The sequence below is a fragment of the Madurella fahalii genome, assembly GCF_045866475.1.
Source record: "Madurella fahalii IFM 68171 DNA, scaffold_6, whole genome shotgun sequence".
In the NCBI taxonomy this organism is placed as follows: domain Eukaryota; kingdom Fungi; phylum Ascomycota; class Sordariomycetes; order Sordariales; genus Madurella; species Madurella fahalii.
This window is the reverse complement of record NW_027263976.1, coordinates 2,574,215-2,591,356: the sequence shown is the minus strand read 5'-3', so window position 1 is coordinate 2,591,356 and position 17,142 is coordinate 2,574,215. Positions and strand designations below refer to the sequence as shown.

Genomic DNA, 17,142 nt, shown 5'->3' with positions numbered 1-17,142 from the left:
ATGCTCGGGATAGATGGTGGGGACTTGGACAATGGTTGGTAGATACCTCGGCTCGACAGCCAAAAGTGCTTCTCCGTCAAGCTTTGTGCTGACCAAAGGCATGGTGCGCTCATGGCAGGCGACGATACACGACACGATGTCGAGGCCCGCGGTAGGGCGAGGCTTGTGCCAGCCTTGCAGATTCCCAAGAACAGAAGCACCGGAAATCTCGGTGTCATGGCCGATAGCCCCGAAAAGGCTCGGATCCGTTTCTCGTTCGATGCCGGCGTGGCCGCCTCGGAATATGACACAATGTCAAGGTCAGCCTGGGGTAGCGGGGGAGGCCGTAATTGTCTAGTCTGCCCTTAGAAGCTGCCGTTGCGCTGTCAGACAACTGCCTCGGCCGGCGTGTTTCGCTGCTCTTCATGGCCCCGATGCTGACACGGCCATGTTCTCTTAGGAGTTCCATCATGACCGATCATGACCGCGGTTTGGGCCTGTCTGGGCTTCGGCGCATACGTCAGCAACACAATCCGATGCGTACCCCGACCATGCCTTCGTCGTCGAGCCGGACGCCCTCGATAGGAACTCTCACAAGGTCATCATCTCTCTCAGTGATGGTAGAATCGCACGGTCACTCCATCCCCCTATCCCCTGGCCCAAGTTCTCCGGCGTTTACTGAAGACCTCTCCCGTTTCCCGTCCGAGTCGCTGCATTCATTCTCGTTTGCCCACCAGTCCGAGGACCTAATACACAACCGCCAGGCTGTCCTGAAGCGGTCGATAGAGTTCATGAAGGACCGGATGGGATGGTCAGTTGCTTCGAGCGCAGCGATGGCCAGCGCCCAAGCACGGGTTACGGGGGACGTGGAGACGCAGAACATGCTCGACCTGCTAGCCAAGGCGCACCTGGTAGGGGCCGGCAATATCCCAAACGGAGACCCTAGCTTCCCCACAGGGCCGTTGAGCGGACCAGCGGCTATCTCGGATGAGAATGTGTTTGAGAAGGTGTTTGTGCCAAGGACAGCGAGCCCCGAACCCATCGACAGGACTCCCCTCATATCCCCAACTGCAGCGACACCGGCACCAGCGGTTAGCGATATTCGAGGTTCCCGGCAGGATGTGTCAGTTTCGGCGTCAGCCGCTCCGTCCCAGTCACCTCCTCGTGGGGGGTTGGTTGAGTCGGAGGGTTCTTCAAGGACACCAACTAACGAAAGCCGAACAACGGCGCAGACCTCCCCGCCGCTTTCGAGGCGGCCCAGCGCTTTAAAGCGGACCATGACGGATACTGTCCAGGTCTCGGTACAGCAGAAGCTTATAGACGTCATGGCGCAGCCCTTTCTTGCCGTCGAGCTCCCGCAGCCTGAGCCCAGGTCCGCACAGCCCTTCCCCTCCGCCTTTAACCAACCGCCCGCCGTGCCCTCCGGTGTACACGGCCACCACCTAACGAGGTGGGTGCCCGCGGCACAAGCAATCTTCACCACCGAGTCGAAGCCCCCATGGACGATACTAGCTGCGAACGACCTCGCTTGTCTGTTGTTCGGCGTCACAAAGGCCGAGGTCCGGAAGATGGGCATCCTGGAGGTGGTGCAGGAGGAAAGGAGAGCTTGGCTAGTGCGCAAGTTGCAGAAAGGAATCCACGATGACGCTGGTGACGGTTCAGAGAGCGAAATCTCCCAGCCGACTCCTGCCGTGCAGTCGTCAAGTCTGCTTGGCGCCCGCGCGGGCGGGATTACGGCGAAGCTCCTGAGCAAGCCGAACTCGAGGTCGCAGACGCCCAAGAACGGCAGGCGACCAGCAACCATCCACAGTGGCGATCCGAAGCCGCCGAAACCCGGGCACGCTCATCACACCAGCAGCAAGTCTAGGGGTGTGCTGCTCTGCGGAGACGTTGTCCCGATTCAGGTAAGTTACGCATCTAGCCAGAAGGGAGAGATGTCATGCAGTTGACTAATTGTCGGTTTAGAAACGAAACGGTGCGACCGGCTCCGCCAGCCTGTGGGTTAAGGAGAAGCGGGTTGGTTTGATCTGGGTTCTGGAAGAGATCCACGAGGATGTTGCGTACGTAGATGTCGACGAAGACGGGAACGTAACCAAGCTCTCAGGTGCTCTGGGCCCGATCTGGGGGAATGAGAACCTCCAGCCCGGCTTGGATATCGGCAGGCTAATCCCTCGGATTCCCCGTCAAGGTTTCGATCCACGCTTCGGAGAGATCGACTACAGGGAAATTGCCAAGAAACGGTACTATACGTGTCGCAACTGCGATAGAATCAACATCCCGGCGACGGTGGAGCAGGTCAGGGGTACCACCGAGCTGCGCGTGTCGAGTTTCCCGCACATAGCCGGTATCGTTGTGGTCTGTCCCGTGACACTAACCATCAAGAGCTCGAATTCCGTCTTCTGCAGCGCGCTCTTCGGCCACGAGAAGCCGGACGGCATGTCAATCAGCAGCTTGGTGCCCAACTTTGACAAGGTCTTGCGCATTCTTACCGACGAGGACGGCATCCACCTCGTTGACGGCATTGTTATCCCGGAGCACTCCTTTAGAAAGGCTGCGGCTTTTGTCGCGCTGAAGGAGGGCCAACCGGATGCTGCCACGGGATTTCTCCGACCCGAGGGTCTTCCAGCTCGGCACCGCGATGGATCCGAACTCAAAATTGACATACAGATGCGGGTGGTGAAAAGCGAAAAGCAAGTCCCGCTGCGCGACGAAGCAGTGATAGAGGGTAGCGACGAGGAGTCCCCGTGCGGCGAGTCGAGTGACAAGTTCGTCGTGCCACAGTCAGAAATGGTTTATGCGCTCTGGATTACATATTCCAGACACCTACACGCCACACGGACGAACCTAGGGGTTGCATCGCCGCTGCTCTCTGGTATGGCTACCCCTCTGCACCAGCCATCACCGGGGCAGACGCCCGCCCACACGCCGCTGGAAATACAATCCGACTCGGACGAGTCACACAAGGAGGAATCGACGGCTTCTTCGCTGGCGCGGCAGATAAAAGAGGTCGCCCTCACGGCTGCCGCCAAGATAACTGGCTCGCAACGGGCGCCCGAGCCGCAGAAAGAACAGGCCGTGGCTGCGAAGCCGGTAGAGCCACCGCACAAGAAGACCATCGACGACTTTGTCATCCTCGAGGAGATGGGCCAGGGCGCCTACGGCCAGGTCAAACTGGCGCGCTACCGCAGCACGGGCAAGAAGTGCGTGCTCAAGTACGTGACTAAGCGGCGGATTCTCGTCGACACCTGGACACGAGATCGACGGCTGGGTACGGTGCCGCTCGAGATCCACGTGCTCGACTACCTGCGCCGGGACGGGTTCAAACACCCCAACATTGTCGAGATGGAAGACTTCTTCGAGGACGACGTCAATTACTACATCGAGATGGTGCCGCACGGCCTGCCGGGCATGGACCTGTTTGACTACATTGAGCTGCGGGCAAACATGGATGAGCAGGAGAGCCGCAGCATCTTTGTGCAGGTGGCGAGGGCGATCCATCACCTGCACACCAAGGCACTCGTGGTGCACCGCGATATCAAAGACGAGAATGTCATTCTCGACGGCGAGGGCCGTATCAAGCTGATCGATTTTGGAAGCGCGGCGTATATCAAGAGCGGACCTTTTGATGTATTTGTCGGTACTATCGGTAAGCCTCTTCTCCCTTTGCCCCCTCCTTTTCTACTTGCATTTTTTTCCACCGTCGGCTGACCGACTGGGGATACAGATTACGCCGCGCCCGAAGTGCTCGCGGGCAAGCCGTACGGTGGCAAGGAGCAAGATGTCTGGGCGCTCGGCATTCTCCTTTACACCATCATCTATAAGGAGAACCCGTTTTACAGCATTGACGAGATCATGGACCGCGACCTGCGCGTTCCGTACACCATCAGCGACGACAGTATCGACCTGATCAGGAAGATGCTCAACCGCGACGTGTCGCAGCGGCTGGACATTGACCAAGTACTGGCCCATCCCTGGTGTCGGATGGAGTGATTGCTGGAGAAGGCGGCTGAGCCCCCGGGGGGGAAGGGGTTGGGGTTGAGGTCGGGAGAGGTTGACGACTTTGGGAGATGCATTATCCCCAAGAAGGGAACGTATTGTGCTGGCTAAGTGGGGTTAGCATTGGGCGGGATGACAGGTGAGTGCGCGGGTGGTTGGAAGGCAGCAGCTTTGCCTTGCGAAGCGAAGCAAGGCAGGCATACTGGGCTATAAAAAGCGGATGAACTCATGGAAGGTTGGTTTCGGCTTTGGAGGAGAGCGTTTTTTTTTTCTTTTCTTTTCTTTTTTTTTTTTTTTTTTGGCTTCTATTTTCCTTTTTCAGTTTGGGCGGCTGCATCATTGGTGACGGCGTACTTTACTCATGTCGTACATGTTCCTGCATGGTTTGATAAGACGAGACAAGAGGTTATGATACCGATTTCGTTTTCTTTCTAAAGACATTGCTCTTGTTGTTTGGTTAACTGGTGAGTGAAACCAAGGAAAGAGAAGAGAGGGCAAAGTTTGCTGAATGCTGTATGAGACGAGATATGAGGTATACGCACACATAAACATACTATATATATACAAGAAGCCACAGTTTGTTTTCAAAATCCCACTGCCATGCTCGTCTCTTTTGGCTATACGTTTCTCGAACAACTTCCTAACTCAAGGTCAATGACTGTAGTCACTATCAGCCCTCGATTGGCAGCCACAGTTTCGGCACTTAGTATATATCTATAGGCCGTATTTATCTCCATAGACGGAATTAGCTAGTTAAACTTGCATTACAAATATAGTACTAGTTAGTTCAAAGTTACTACGAACAGTTCCATATCCTATATTAAGTTGGGGAAAACCGCCTCCAGAAACCTGGGACCCCACTGACAGGGGAAAGGTTACTGGGACGACGCTCTGGAGGCTGGGTCTTGCAGGGAACCCGGTTTTATTTCAAGTTGTATCTCAAGTAAAGCCATCTGGATCATTGATCCTTGACAAGACATCCAATTCCACACCTTTTCCTACAGGTATTGTATTACGCGGTAAAAGAGAACCGTACTGTCCTGCAGCGCTTGGGGTGTAGCCCGCCATGAGTGACTGCTCAGGGGCCATCCACGGCGTGTATAAGAACCTGAGCAATCATCAAGTTTTCACTCAATGGGTTTACCTTGTTTTGTGTCACCATGCGAGTGTTTATGCAGTGTCTACTCCAGAGTCATATCCGACGTTCTAAGTATTATCCGTTACGGGACCCTAGACCCAGACTCCGTAAAATATTGTTCGCTCAGTTTGAGAGCTTTCCATGCGTGAGGGGCTGGCCAAAGCCGGCCAGCAGATGATGAGAGGAGCTTTAGGTTTGCAAGCCTAGACAGACGAAGAACAGGAAGGTAATCAACTGAGCGAGGCGGTCACAGTTCGCATGACTAGTTAGGCTATCAGGGGGTTAACGGGGGCCACATGAAAGAATGAAGGAACCGACTAGCAGGGTACGAAGCCAGAGAAGAAACATGTAGGAACGATGTCATAGGGTTAACAGCAGAGTGTCCTTTCATTTCTGTCGGAGAACAGATTACCGAAACATGGTTGAGGGACTAACTGGACGGCATCCTGTTTAGGTGTCTCGCAAGCCTGCTTCCTCGTTGGCCACGAATTGAAACCGAGATTCCTCTGCTGGCACTCCAGAAGGAAACTTGGGCCTGCAAACGCGACGTCATTTCTGGGGCCGGATCCGGGGACTTCTTAAGGGCTTGGCTTGGTTGCTCCTCGACAGCAGGCGCAGAGCCTGAGAGCGGCGGCTCAGTACAGTACCACGCACCGCACAGACAGGCTCTACCACATTTAGCACGAGGCAGTTCGGGCAGAAATGAGCCTCTTACACGCCACACTGGCCTGCAGTTCATTTCCTGCAGTGGGTACTTTGGTCATGGCCAGAGGCTCCTTCCCATATATCAAAAATATCGGTATAATTACTTCGTAATACCTCGAGCGGCGTTTCTTGATAGGTGCAGAGTCGTGCAAGATTCGATATCTGCCTGTGCCCAGCATTCAACCCAGCTCCCCGTCTCAAGATCGCGTGATAGTACGCCGCAGTTGATGACCGAGGACAGGTAGCGCAATAGCGGAAGAGGCTGGAAGATTGGTGTATGATACGGGGGGGATATTGGGAGAGCGGGGGCAGCCGTCTTACCTCCTCGGCTCCTCCTTCCATACCTACCTGATTTTCATCAATTTACTACTCCCCTACGACAGTCTCCAGTAACCCCATCATAAATCTGGCGTCGCGACCCCGCAAGGCTCATTTTCTGCTTTGCCGCCCAGAAGATGCGAGAAGTAGGGGATTTCTAGCCCACCAGTCAAATCTCGGAGACATCATGCATGCAGTGACCGCTACGTAATTGACTCGATGAAGAGAGAGACCGGCCAAACTCGCGATGCAAGGCGACCTTGAAGATTAGCCTGAGCGCATCAATAGCTCTATGATCACACCAGAAGCGTGCCCATCAAGGCTCTCTGCAGGTGCAAGTGACGTGTGGCCTGGCGATGTCGGCTCACAAGAGTCACAATCCAGTCTGCCCGCTGCCCGCTGCCGGCAGCCGCGCTAACAGCTGCAGTTCTGAGTCCGAATTGAGTAATGGAGACCGAAACTTAGTAATGGCAACAGAAAGGGGCCGGTCGTTGTCCTGCAACTTCCCCCGCCTTGCCCTTTGCTTTACCTAACCCTATCTGCAAGCTCGTGCAGGCTCAAATTAATTGGCATAGGTTTTTCATTGTGCCTCTGGGGAATGGTGTCCCAACGCCGTCAAGAAACCGAGGACCATAATCAAAGTTTTACCCCTATTGGCTGATTTGTTCATCTCTCAGAAGGTACAGTATGTATCCCTGAGGGTGCGTTGCGGACGTCTCCACGACCGTATATGTCACCTCCAGGTTCACAGTGCCACGTCAACGCAAGGTGTTGCCTTGAAATGAATGTGATACATTTTACCATATGCATTCTTCAGCTCAACGCACATGTACCACCTTCGAGCGAGCATTGTGCTTTGGCGCCCTCACTGTTTTCTTCACGAGCCTTAAGGTCAAAGGGCCTACTAGGCTAACGTCGAGGTTCTGCGCCGAACCTTTGATTACATAATCTGTCGCAAAGTCCGTTTTAAGACTTGTCCAGGAACGACCCCGATAAGGTCACAGCCTCCAGTGAGAACAGAGCCTAAAGATAGCTAAGATAGTGGTCTAGGTAGTATGGAGCAAGTGATTCTCTTCAGGGAGATATGGTGTTGAATAGATTAATATTATCGTAATAGGATTGGTTTTGCGTTATTAAACTACTTTCCATTTGCTTTTTCTTTCTTTTTTTAGGTTCTATAGATTTTGCTTATTTTTGTTTTCATTTTTTTACACTCCATTGAATTATAAATAGCTTCGGATCACTCGACGGATGCATACACTGTTCGCTGCTCAAGAACCTAAATTAAAGCTCCTTATTTATAATTACCTAGCTATCGTTTTTTAGGGCGCTCAGCGGAATGGTGTAGAAACACACATCTACACCCATATACCTATCAAAACAAAGGGGAGGGCAAAGACAGCCGAATGCCAGGCAGACATACAAAATGGGACAAATCAAGCCAGGCGACACAGCAGCAAATCGGATCCCTGCAGCCCAAACAAGGTCAAAACAACATGTGTAGATACAGCTCCTTCTGATCGGAGAAACTGTTTCCCACGTAAGGAAAGATCTTCAACTGAACTTGTAGCAAGCAGTGCCGAATTAGATGTCCTGCCTGAAGAGCAATGGCCAGGACAGCCCTACGTACGTATGGTGCAAATTAAGATGGGTCTTCAACGAGTTCCAGCCCCCGGAGCGTCATCCCAGTAAGTGCACCCCCCCCCTCCCCAGCTCATCAGTATGTCTATATACTGCGTTGTCGCATTATAGTAGGAGGACCGCTTTGTAACCCTGCCCTAGACATTAAGCGTTGACACCAACAGTAATAATGAAACTCTTAGATATATATATATATGACGGAGATTACGTGCCGTTGGTAGTAAAAGCCTGTGGTGTTCAATTTAATACAGGCCAATGGATAGCTAGCTGCCTAGTTCAAGATGTATTATACGGTGGCAAAACCGTGGGGAGGGAAAAAGGACTGTGAAATCTGGAGCAGAAGTCCCCCAAGTAAGGCAGATTCACTTGCAGAAGAGGAAATATTGACAGCAATTAGGGGAAATAAGCGAACGGAAAGAACGAGCAAGGTATCTTCCCTCGCCGTCCGCACCTAAAACCTGGGATCCGTCAACGCATCCACCCTCCGAGGCAAATACACGCGCAGTCCGCGATATATTGCAATGATAAAAGAAGAGGAAATGGTATGTAAGAAAAGAAGACCCTAGAAATTTTCCGCAAAGACAAGCCCCAGCGACGCAACAGGACGAAGAAGGAAGAAGAAAACAACCCACTCACCACCGCACCCCGCCAATCCCGTTCCCAATCATTCCCAGCGACCTCTCGACAACGAGCGCCTAACTCGCAGCGGAAAGCCGCCCACCCGGAGGACCACCACCACCTCTACCACCACCACCACCACCATCACCATCAGGACCAACCTCCGTCGTCGACCTCGCAATCCTCGTCTCCACCCTCACCCCACCGCGATACTCTCCCCCGACGGCCGCGGCAGTACTGCCATCGCCGTCATGGCCATCGTTCGACCACACCCGCGTATCCACCCCGACCCGGGCCGGCCGTTGAGCCGTACCACTACCACCACTACCACCACTACCACCACTACCACCACTACCACCACTACCACCGCTGCCACCGCTCTCCTCCCAAGGCTGTTGGTCTCGGCTGCGTGAGGTCAGTGGCAGGGAGTCCTTCCGCGCCGCCTTGCGGGACGACGACGAGAAGGAAGAGGAAGAGGAGGATAATGAAGGGGAATGAGGGTGGTGGTGGTGGTGGTGGTTGTGGTGGCGCGAAGAGGGGAGGATGGATAGGCTGGGCATGGCGACGAAGGGGTTGCGGCTTCGTCCTCCGGCTGCGCGGTGCTCGATCCTGGCTGTGGCGGAGTCGAGTTGGGTGGGGGCGAGGTCTGGCCAGGGGTTATTATCGTTGCTGTTGCTGTTGCTGTGAGGGTTCTGGTGGGTGGGCGAGCGAGGGGGGATGGCGGCCTCTGGGCGGTGTTGGAGGGCGCCGCAACCTTTTTCGGGGTCGGGGAGGACCTGGGTTTGGGTTGGGGAGGGGAGGAGCGGCTTCTCCGAGCGGCTTGAGAGAGAGCGGTGCTCGGCTGTGGGGAGGATGTGGCTGTCGGTGTCTTTGCGGGTTGAATTGGTGCGGCTTTTGATTGGTTTTGGTTAGCATGGGTTGGAAAAAAAAAAAAAAAAAAAAAAAAAAAAAGGGGGGGGGGGGCGGGGAAGAGGTTGGGCCATACCCCGATGTCGCAAAACTCTTGCCGCGGATAGACCGGGTGAGAGAGGACCACCAAGTGAACCTGCTCCGTCCCGGTCTGGGCTGGTACTCGTGCCGTAGTTTTGGGAAGATGTGGGCTAATCCAATGGCGAGGAAGCACTTGCGGTACATGTTGAGGGCCTCGGTGGTCGTGCCAAAAGGGATAAATATGGCGATGCCAGCAACTTCGGCGAGGAAGTTGTGTCCCATATCGACCCAGTGCATCAGGTCCGAGGTGACGAAGGAGATAAAGTAGATGTTGAAGGGGTCCGGGCCGAAGTGGACAGCATCAAAGTTGAGGGCACGGGGCGGGCTCTGACGGAGGTTGGCCGAAAAGAGGAGCATAGTGATTGGCAGCACTACAACAATGACACACAGAGTCATGAAGTAGAGCTTCTTCCGGACCCGTTGCTGCCTCTGCGCGGTGATGCTGTCCTCGGACTGGACCACGTCCCGGGTGACCTTCTCAATCTTCCGGTAACGGTAGAAAGTCACGACTGGAGTGAGCACTTGTCAGTGATTGTTTGAGGTAGCAAGGGGTTCTCTTTCACTCACCCGCCATGACAGCCGCCCCCAGAATGAAAATAGGGGTCGGCAGAATGTAAAAGACGAGGTAAATCCAGCTGGGGTAGTAGACTGGGACGCATCCGACCAGAGTGTAGACGCTGTATCGACCGCCAATTACAACGTAGGTGAGGGCGATCTGGATGACTGGCACGGTGAAGATGACCAAGGCCGAGATGATGCGCTCGCGGCGCCTCTCGCTAGCCGTAGGTTTGATGGCACGGTCGAGGGCGACCTTGGAGGCGAGACTACGCATGATCTCGAACAGACTGATGTTGAAGGCGGAATGCATGGCGAAATAGATGTAGTTCTCCAGGTCACACCAGCCGTAGCCCGCGAACCAGTCGGCGACGTTGTTGTCCGGCCATATCAGAGCGTTGACAAGGGTGAAGAAGTTGATGATCATCATGGTCACGCACAAGACGGTGCCGGCGAACTCCCCATTGCGCCAGAGAAGGCGTGCCGGGACCCAGGTGACGAAGAGGGAGACGAAGCCGAGGAAGACTCTGAAGAACAGATTCGCCTGGAGGCTCGGGTATGTGTAAGGGGGGCCCGGTCCAATGCGGTCTTCGGGAGTAGTGGTGAAGCCGAAGAGCGCCCATTTGTTGAAGGGCCGTGAGCCATCGGTCGGAGAAGACATGGCAACGCCGTGCTGAGGCCAAGTCAAGAGGCGAGTAACGGAGAGAATGAGAACTGAGTGAGGTGAGGAGCAGCGGAGGAGACTCTGAGGATGGGAAACGGGACAACATAAAGGGAGCATGAGGCGAAAGCAGGAGCACGAGGAGCGGCATTGAGAACAGCATGCTGGACCATGGCTTATTCGTCTATTCTTGGCTTATTGAGTGAGCGGAGCTCATTGACATAAAGTACTGGTCGGCGGGGTGGTGTTGTGGAGTCGGTTTGACCAGAAGCTCATGATGAGCGTTTATTGAAGCTCTATTCAGATCCCGAAACGGAAAGGTTCAATAGCGGTAGGAGGTTGTCGTCGTCCAAGTCAACAAAGGGGAGTCACATCTTGTGGCCGCCAGCGACCCCATTTCAGGGGCTTTCTACAGAATTCCGGCACATCTGCAACAAGTTCGGGGACAAAATGCGATGCGTCACGCCGTGAGTTTGATTGATATTACGGATCGGGTCCGAGAGCAACTGCTGCGTGGCCCATGTCGGCGATTGCGTTGTCGTTTCCCTTTTCTGCGTGAAGCCGCCGAGGGCTTAATTGGGCAAAGCACAAAAATGACATGAGGAGGCATAAACGTGCTCAGAAGATTTATGTCGTCGACGAAGTGACGGTGTCAGTTGGGTTGACGAAGGCTGGAATACGCATCTAGCGGGGCCGTGATTGTTCTGTTGATGTGTGATGGACGGTGGTTTGCAACGAATGAGCGAGGAAGGAAGGCGGCTACCACCAGCCACAGAGAGGCACCTCGGATTGGGGCTGAGGCTTTTCCAGTCAAGCCACACAGCCTTGGCAAATTAGCACTTTCGCGTCTCAAACGCGACGTCCAGGATCAACCAGTTTAAGACACCGTCGCGACGCCATTCGATAATTCTCCATTGCCCGTGCTCCCTGTCCCGGCACCGCCGCACACAAAATTTCGAGGAAGTGGAAACAAGAAAAACGAATAGCAAAGCATGTCGGCCTTCCTCCGCACCGCATCCCGCGCCATCTCGCGGCCGGCGGCCTCGCGCACTTTCAGCTCGACCGCCTCGCGCCCCGTCGCACGCATCACCATTGTCGGGAACCTGGCCGACACCCCCGAGCTGCGCGCCTCGAGCACTGGCCGCGAGTACCTACGCTACTCGGTGGCTAGCAACACTGGCAGCGGCGAGAACCGCAAGACGAGCTGGTTCAACGTGAGCTGCTTTGCGGCCGAGGGCAACAGCAGGGATTTCTATCAGTCGCTTCCCAAGGGGTGCGTGTGGTTGTCTGAATTGCGGCGTTCCGCGGTTGGCTAACGCTCTGGACTGCGTATGACAGGACTCTGGTAATGGTCGAGGGCGACGCCTCCATGTCGTCCTATATTGATGCCGAGGGCAAGCCGAGGCAGGCGCTGAACATTACACAGCGTATGGCATCCTCCCCGCTTGGCCTGAGGATGACGCCACGAGGCTGACCATGTGTAGGTACCCTGGATGTCATCCGCCGCCCGTCCAACCCAAGTGCCGAAGGCGAGCAGGCTGGATCGCAGTAATTTCAACCGGCCGTCATAGTGTCGGGGCCGGGTGTGAAAAAACGAAACAAAAGAAAAAAAGGCCCATCTCGATAAATACGCTCCCCTCAGAAGCTGTATCAATTTGGACGCGGCCTGCTGTACTGTTGTGTTGGTTGACGGGACATCGTGTACTTGTACAACACCTGCTGCGCCAGCAGACTCTCCTTATTCACTTGGACGTATCTGATGCTCTGCTTTAGCTTGAATTATACCCAATCGCTCTAGCACAAACATGTCAATCTGTATCCAGAATGCCCTGCAAAACCCTCAAATCCTCTGCGCTGTCGAGTTGTGCCTGGATGCCAAGGCTCAGCCTTAAACAGGACACGGCAGGGTGTCGTTAGCGGGCTTATCGTAGCAACCCACCTCCTTATCAATTGAATTCTTCCTGAGCGACGTCGTCTCAACCTCCAAGCTTCGCGACGTTCATGCTCCGAACGCTGCGGTTGGTGCAACCCAACAACCATGACGAAGCTTCGGCTTCTTAGGGGCCTCGGGCGGCCACTCCGATGGCCGGCTCGTCAGTACAGGGTCAATTGCAGCAAGAGGAGGACATTCGCCACGGTTGTTTCTGAGTCGAGGTGAGCCCCTACTGCTCCGCTCTCGTCGTTTGCGCCGTTCGGATTCTCAACCCCTGCGCGAATACATGCAGGCCGTTCGACGTCATTGTCGTCGGCGGAGGCCATGCCGGCACCGAAGCATGCGCGGCAGCGGCTCGTGCGGGCGCCCGGACGGCTCTCATCACTCCGGATATCAACAATCTCGGCGTCTGCTCGTGTAACCCAAGTTTCGGCGGTATCGGCAAGGGAACCATCATACGCGAGGTCGACGCGCTGGACGGATTAGCTGGACGCATCATCGACAAGGCGGGCGTGCAATTCAGGGTGTTGAACCGTAAGAAAGGCCCGGCAGTTTGGGGACCCCGCGCCCAGATCGACCGCGCCCTGTATCAGAAGCACATGCGCGAGGAACTTGAATCATACCCAAATCTATCAATCGTCCTCGGCAAGGTGTCCGACATTGTTATCGCCGACAACCATGGCGACCCCAACGGCACCGCCGCCAAGAGCAAGATCACGGGCGTACGCCTCGAGTCGGGCGAGGTGCTGCCCACGAGCCAGGTGGTCATCACCACGGGCACCTTCCTGGGCGGCGAGATACACATCGGACTCAAGGCCTTCCCGTCGGGGCGCATGGGCGAGGAGGCGACCTTCGGACTGAGCAAGTCGCTCCGGGAGGCCGGCTTCCAGCTCGGACGGCTCAAGACGGGCACCCCTCCGCGGCTGGCCAAGGGCAGCATCAAGTGGGACATACTCGAAGAGCAGCTCGGCGATGAGCCGCCCATGCCCTTCAGTTATCTAAACGACGCCGTGGCGGTACAGGACCAGCTGAGCTGCTTCGCGACCTACACCAACTCTGCAACCCACGACATCGTGCGCGCCAATCTCGACAAGACAATCCACATCCGCGAGACGGTCAAGGGTCCGCGCTACTGCCCCTCGCTCGAGTCCAAGATAATCCGCTTCGGCGACCGAGAACGACACATCGTCTGGCTCGAGCCCGAAGGCTTCGACAACGACGTCATCTACCCCAACGGCCTGAGCATGACGGTGCCCGCCGAGGCCCAGGAGCAACTCCTGCGCACCATCCGCGGGCTCGAGGACGTCGTCATGCTGCAGCCGGGCTACGGCGTCGAGTACGACTACGTCGACCCGCGCAGCCTGAAGCGGACTCTCGAGACAAAAGCCATCCGCGGGCTCTTCCTGGCTGGGCAGATCAACGGCACGACGGGCTATGAAGAAGCCGCAGGACAAGGTATCATCGCGGGCATCAACGCGGGCCTCTCGGCGCTTGGCCGCGCGCCCATCACCCTCTCTCGGGCCGACGCCTACATTGGCATCATGATCGACGACCTCGTAACCAAGGGCGTGTCGGAGCCCTACCGCATGTTCACGTCGCGCAGCGAGTTCCGCCTGTCGACGCGCGCCGACAACGCCGACACGCGCCTGACGGCGTCGGGCCGCGCCTGGGGCGTGGTGGGCGACGTGCGCTGGCGGCGCTTCCGCGACGACCAGCAGCGCGCCGCCGACCTGCACCGCGTCCTCCGCTCCACCCTCCTCACCCCGCAAGCCTGGCGGCGCGCCGGGCTCGCCCTGGCCGCGCTCAAGGACGACGACACGCGCCGCCGCGACGGCGTCGAGGTGCTCCAGCTGCGCGGGGTGCAGCCTGCCGACCTGTGGCGCGCCCTGCCCGGCGTGGCCAACGACAACGACAACGACTACAGCGGCGGCGGAGGCGACGGCGGCTTCCCCCGCCGCGTGCGCGAGCGCGTCGTCGTCGACGCGCTCTACGCGCCCTACGTGCGCATCCAGCAGGCCCAGGCGGCGCGCATGTCGCGCGACGAGGGGCTCGCGCTGCCCCCGGACCTCGACTACGACGCCGTCGTGCACCTGTCGCTCGCCGAGCGCGACGCCCTCAAGGCCGCGCGGCCCGAGACCATCGCCCAGGCCCGGCGCGTCGAGGGCGTCACCCCCGCCGGGCTGGTCAAGCTGCTGCGCTACGTGCAGAGGCCCGGCGGGAGCGGGAGGGAGACGGTCGCTGCCGTTGAGGGGCTGGATGTGGAGGGCGTGGAGGACTTGGAGACGCTGGATGCGAAGAGCAGGGTGGCCGAGTTGTGAGCTGTGAATGCCGCGGAGGGGGGGGGGGGGGGGGGTTTACTGTAAAACTACTAGAACTTTTTTCGAGGTCGGGAGGAAGAGGGCGGGGGGAGGGTATTGTATTTGTAGAGGTACATGACACATTATGGATGATGCTGGGTCAGCATCAAACGGTCGGCGTAGCTACACAGTCGTCTTTCTTGCGTTTTGTTCAATTGGATTTGACTTTGTATGTATTAATGATGCTTTGCCGCACCGCAGCCTCCTGTCTCCTGTCTTCTGTCTGAACCATGCCCTGAGAATAATCATACAGCTGCGCAGTCGCCCTTGACTGGGACGGCTACACTCGTGGCTGTCTCCAGCCCTAGGGGATGTTTTAGGCGCGGCAGCTGCTCAAAAAGCGATAGTGGCCTGCTCTCTACCACATCATTATTTGATCGGCCGACCGTCTTCGAGGGAATACGTTGATAACTCCCAAGCAATTTAACAGTACCATGGGTTCAGCTTCCCTTGGAATGTAGCGGGAACCTGAGATGACGTGCTCGGGTTGACACTAGGCGCTATTCACCTATCACCTTTGCTCCTTGTCCTTGCTGTTCGCCTCTCCCCCTCCCTTTGGCGGCGGCTGCGGCTGCGTTAGGATCTTGACGGCGTCCTTGCTGTAGACGTAGCTGGCGCCGCTCCAAATTGTTGTCATCGCGACGACGTACCTGCAATGCGAGAGGTTAGTAACGGGCGGGTGAAGACCGGCGAAGAAGCGCCGCGAGAAACCGAAAGCGGAAACGCACTGCATAATGCCCAGTGGAGTACCCAAATCGACCGATGGAACCACGGGCGCAATCGTGGTCAGACCCATGAGCCCGAGTTGCAGTGCCGTATTGTACTTGCTGATAGTAGTGGGCCGCACCTCCGCCGAGGGCAACGAGAAGTCCCAGTACCGCGCAAGCGTCTTGGGCGGGGGCAGCGAGATCCAGCGGTAATAGATGGCCGAGATGGCCAGGGCTACGTCACGGCCGAGGATAATGACGGCGAGCCACACTGTAGGGATTGCGATTAGAAATCGCTAACGGGAAAAATGGCGAGAGAGCGGAAACGGAAGTGGGGCAGCGGGCGCATTACCTGGAAGCGCCCCTTTCATCGCCAGAGCCACTGTCAGCACCGTCATAAGCGTCTTGTCGGCCATCGGGTCAATGACTGTCCCAACCACCGTCTTGAGGTTCCAGCGGCGGGCAATCCAACCATCAAGCAGGTCGGTAACGCCAGCGTAGGCAAACAGGCCAAGGGCCATGGCGTGGTAGTCGTGCAGGATGCAGTAGCCGATAAAGGGTGCGGCAACGAGCCGTGAGGCAGTCAGCAGGTTGGGGACCGTGTAGATGTTCTCGCGGAGCGTTGTCTTGGCCATGACGGGCAGCATCTTGCGCAGGGCCGAGGCTGGTGAAGTCTGGGGTTTGGAAAGCGGCTCTGGTCTAGGTGGCCTAGTTGTTAGCTAATGCGGCCCATGCAGGTCAGGCTTCCAGGCTGACGGCAGGAGGACGCATCTGAGCCGTCAAGTTAAAGAGGAGTGTCGGAATAGGGCCAATCGTACCTCGCTCCCTCTCCCGCTCCCGCTTCTGCCTCTGTTCTGGCCTCAGTTGGCTTCCCAGCCCCCGACTTCCATAGCGTAGATGATGTAAACAAAGTCGCCCGCCCTCGGCCCCTAGCACAAAGTTCCGTGAACCGCGCTCGGCGAGCAACCGCACCCGGGGTGGAGCCAAGCAAACACGGTATGCCAGCACCTGTCCAGGTCGCAATTGAGAGCTTTGTCAGCCCTCGGAGATAGAACGACATTACGATGACGACAAGGCCGTGTCTCGGCCTACCATGCGCATCGTCCTCTGGCTGCGGCCCTTGTGGCGTAGGTTATCGCGCCAGATCAGCGGTCTTGGCCGTCAAGCCAACGATACGCACTGTGCTCTTTTTCGTAGGGGACTTCTTGCTATGCGCGGGCTCCCAAACTGCAGCGAACACCAGCAGTGAGTCAATGGGATGCGGTCGCGGAGAGAAATTGTGCCGTTAGCGCCGATGCGCGGCACGACGACGGGGGTTCCAGAGACACGGCCCTTCTCTGTCTATCCAATTGGCCGTACCTGCCTAGTTCCAACGAATGCCCTCGGCGTAGGCCCGGGACAGAAAAAGCCGTGGCTCGGGCCAGTAAAGCTGGACGCCAGTAGCAATAGGGCCCGTCACGTCAAAGATGTCGCTTTGTCGGAGGTCGTCTAATCCCGGAGCCAAGGCACCACTTTCTTCGATGATGTTATTATTTGACGTTGCC

The 17,142-nt window shown here is 56.6% G+C and overlaps 5 protein-coding genes across 5 annotated transcripts; 3 read left to right on the top strand and 2 right to left on the bottom strand.

Annotated features, from left to right (window-relative positions):
* Window positions 1-3,969, top strand: FUN31 (serine/threonine protein kinase; the record flags this gene model as incomplete). The annotated part of the gene is made up of 5 exons (XM_071066222.1): window positions 1-38; window positions 99-299; window positions 440-1,883; window positions 1,945-3,625; window positions 3,704-3,969. 5 exons carry the CDS (start codon window positions 1-3, stop codon window positions 3,967-3,969), a joined length of 3,630 nt encoding a protein of 1,209 aa, XP_070922323.1.
* Window positions 3,970-8,409: 4,440 nt separating this feature from the next.
* Window positions 8,410-10,601, bottom strand: STE3 (a-factor receptor; the record flags this gene model as incomplete). Its single annotated transcript, XM_071066221.1, has 4 exons — window positions 8,410-8,472; window positions 8,557-9,286; window positions 9,381-9,894; window positions 9,953-10,601. 4 exons carry the CDS (start codon window positions 10,599-10,601, stop codon window positions 8,410-8,412), a joined length of 1,956 nt encoding a protein of 651 aa, XP_070922322.1.
* Window positions 10,602-11,593: 992 nt separating this feature from the next.
* Window positions 11,594-12,153, top strand: MTO1_2 (Mitochondrial Translation Optimization; the record flags this gene model as incomplete). Its single annotated transcript, XM_071066220.1, has 3 exons — window positions 11,594-11,874; window positions 11,940-12,028; window positions 12,086-12,153. The coding sequence occupies 3 exons, from the start codon at window positions 11,594-11,596 to the stop codon at window positions 12,151-12,153; spliced, it is 438 nt and encodes a 145-aa protein (XP_070922321.1).
* A 486-nt stretch (window positions 12,154-12,639) lies between these two features.
* MTO1_1 (Mitochondrial Translation Optimization) lies at window positions 12,640-14,852 on the top strand (the record flags this gene model as incomplete). Its single annotated transcript, XM_071066219.1, has 2 exons — window positions 12,640-12,755; window positions 12,827-14,852. The coding sequence occupies 2 exons, from the start codon at window positions 12,640-12,642 to the stop codon at window positions 14,850-14,852; spliced, it is 2,142 nt and encodes a 713-aa protein (XP_070922320.1).
* A 550-nt stretch (window positions 14,853-15,402) lies between these two features.
* MFIFM68171_10799 (uncharacterized protein) lies at window positions 15,403-16,369 on the bottom strand (the record flags this gene model as incomplete). Its single annotated transcript, XM_071066218.1, has 4 exons — window positions 15,403-15,541; window positions 15,620-15,869; window positions 15,951-16,272; window positions 16,355-16,369. 4 exons carry the CDS (start codon window positions 16,367-16,369, stop codon window positions 15,403-15,405), a joined length of 726 nt encoding a protein of 241 aa, XP_070922319.1.
* Between the last annotated feature and the right edge of the window lie 773 nt (window positions 16,370-17,142).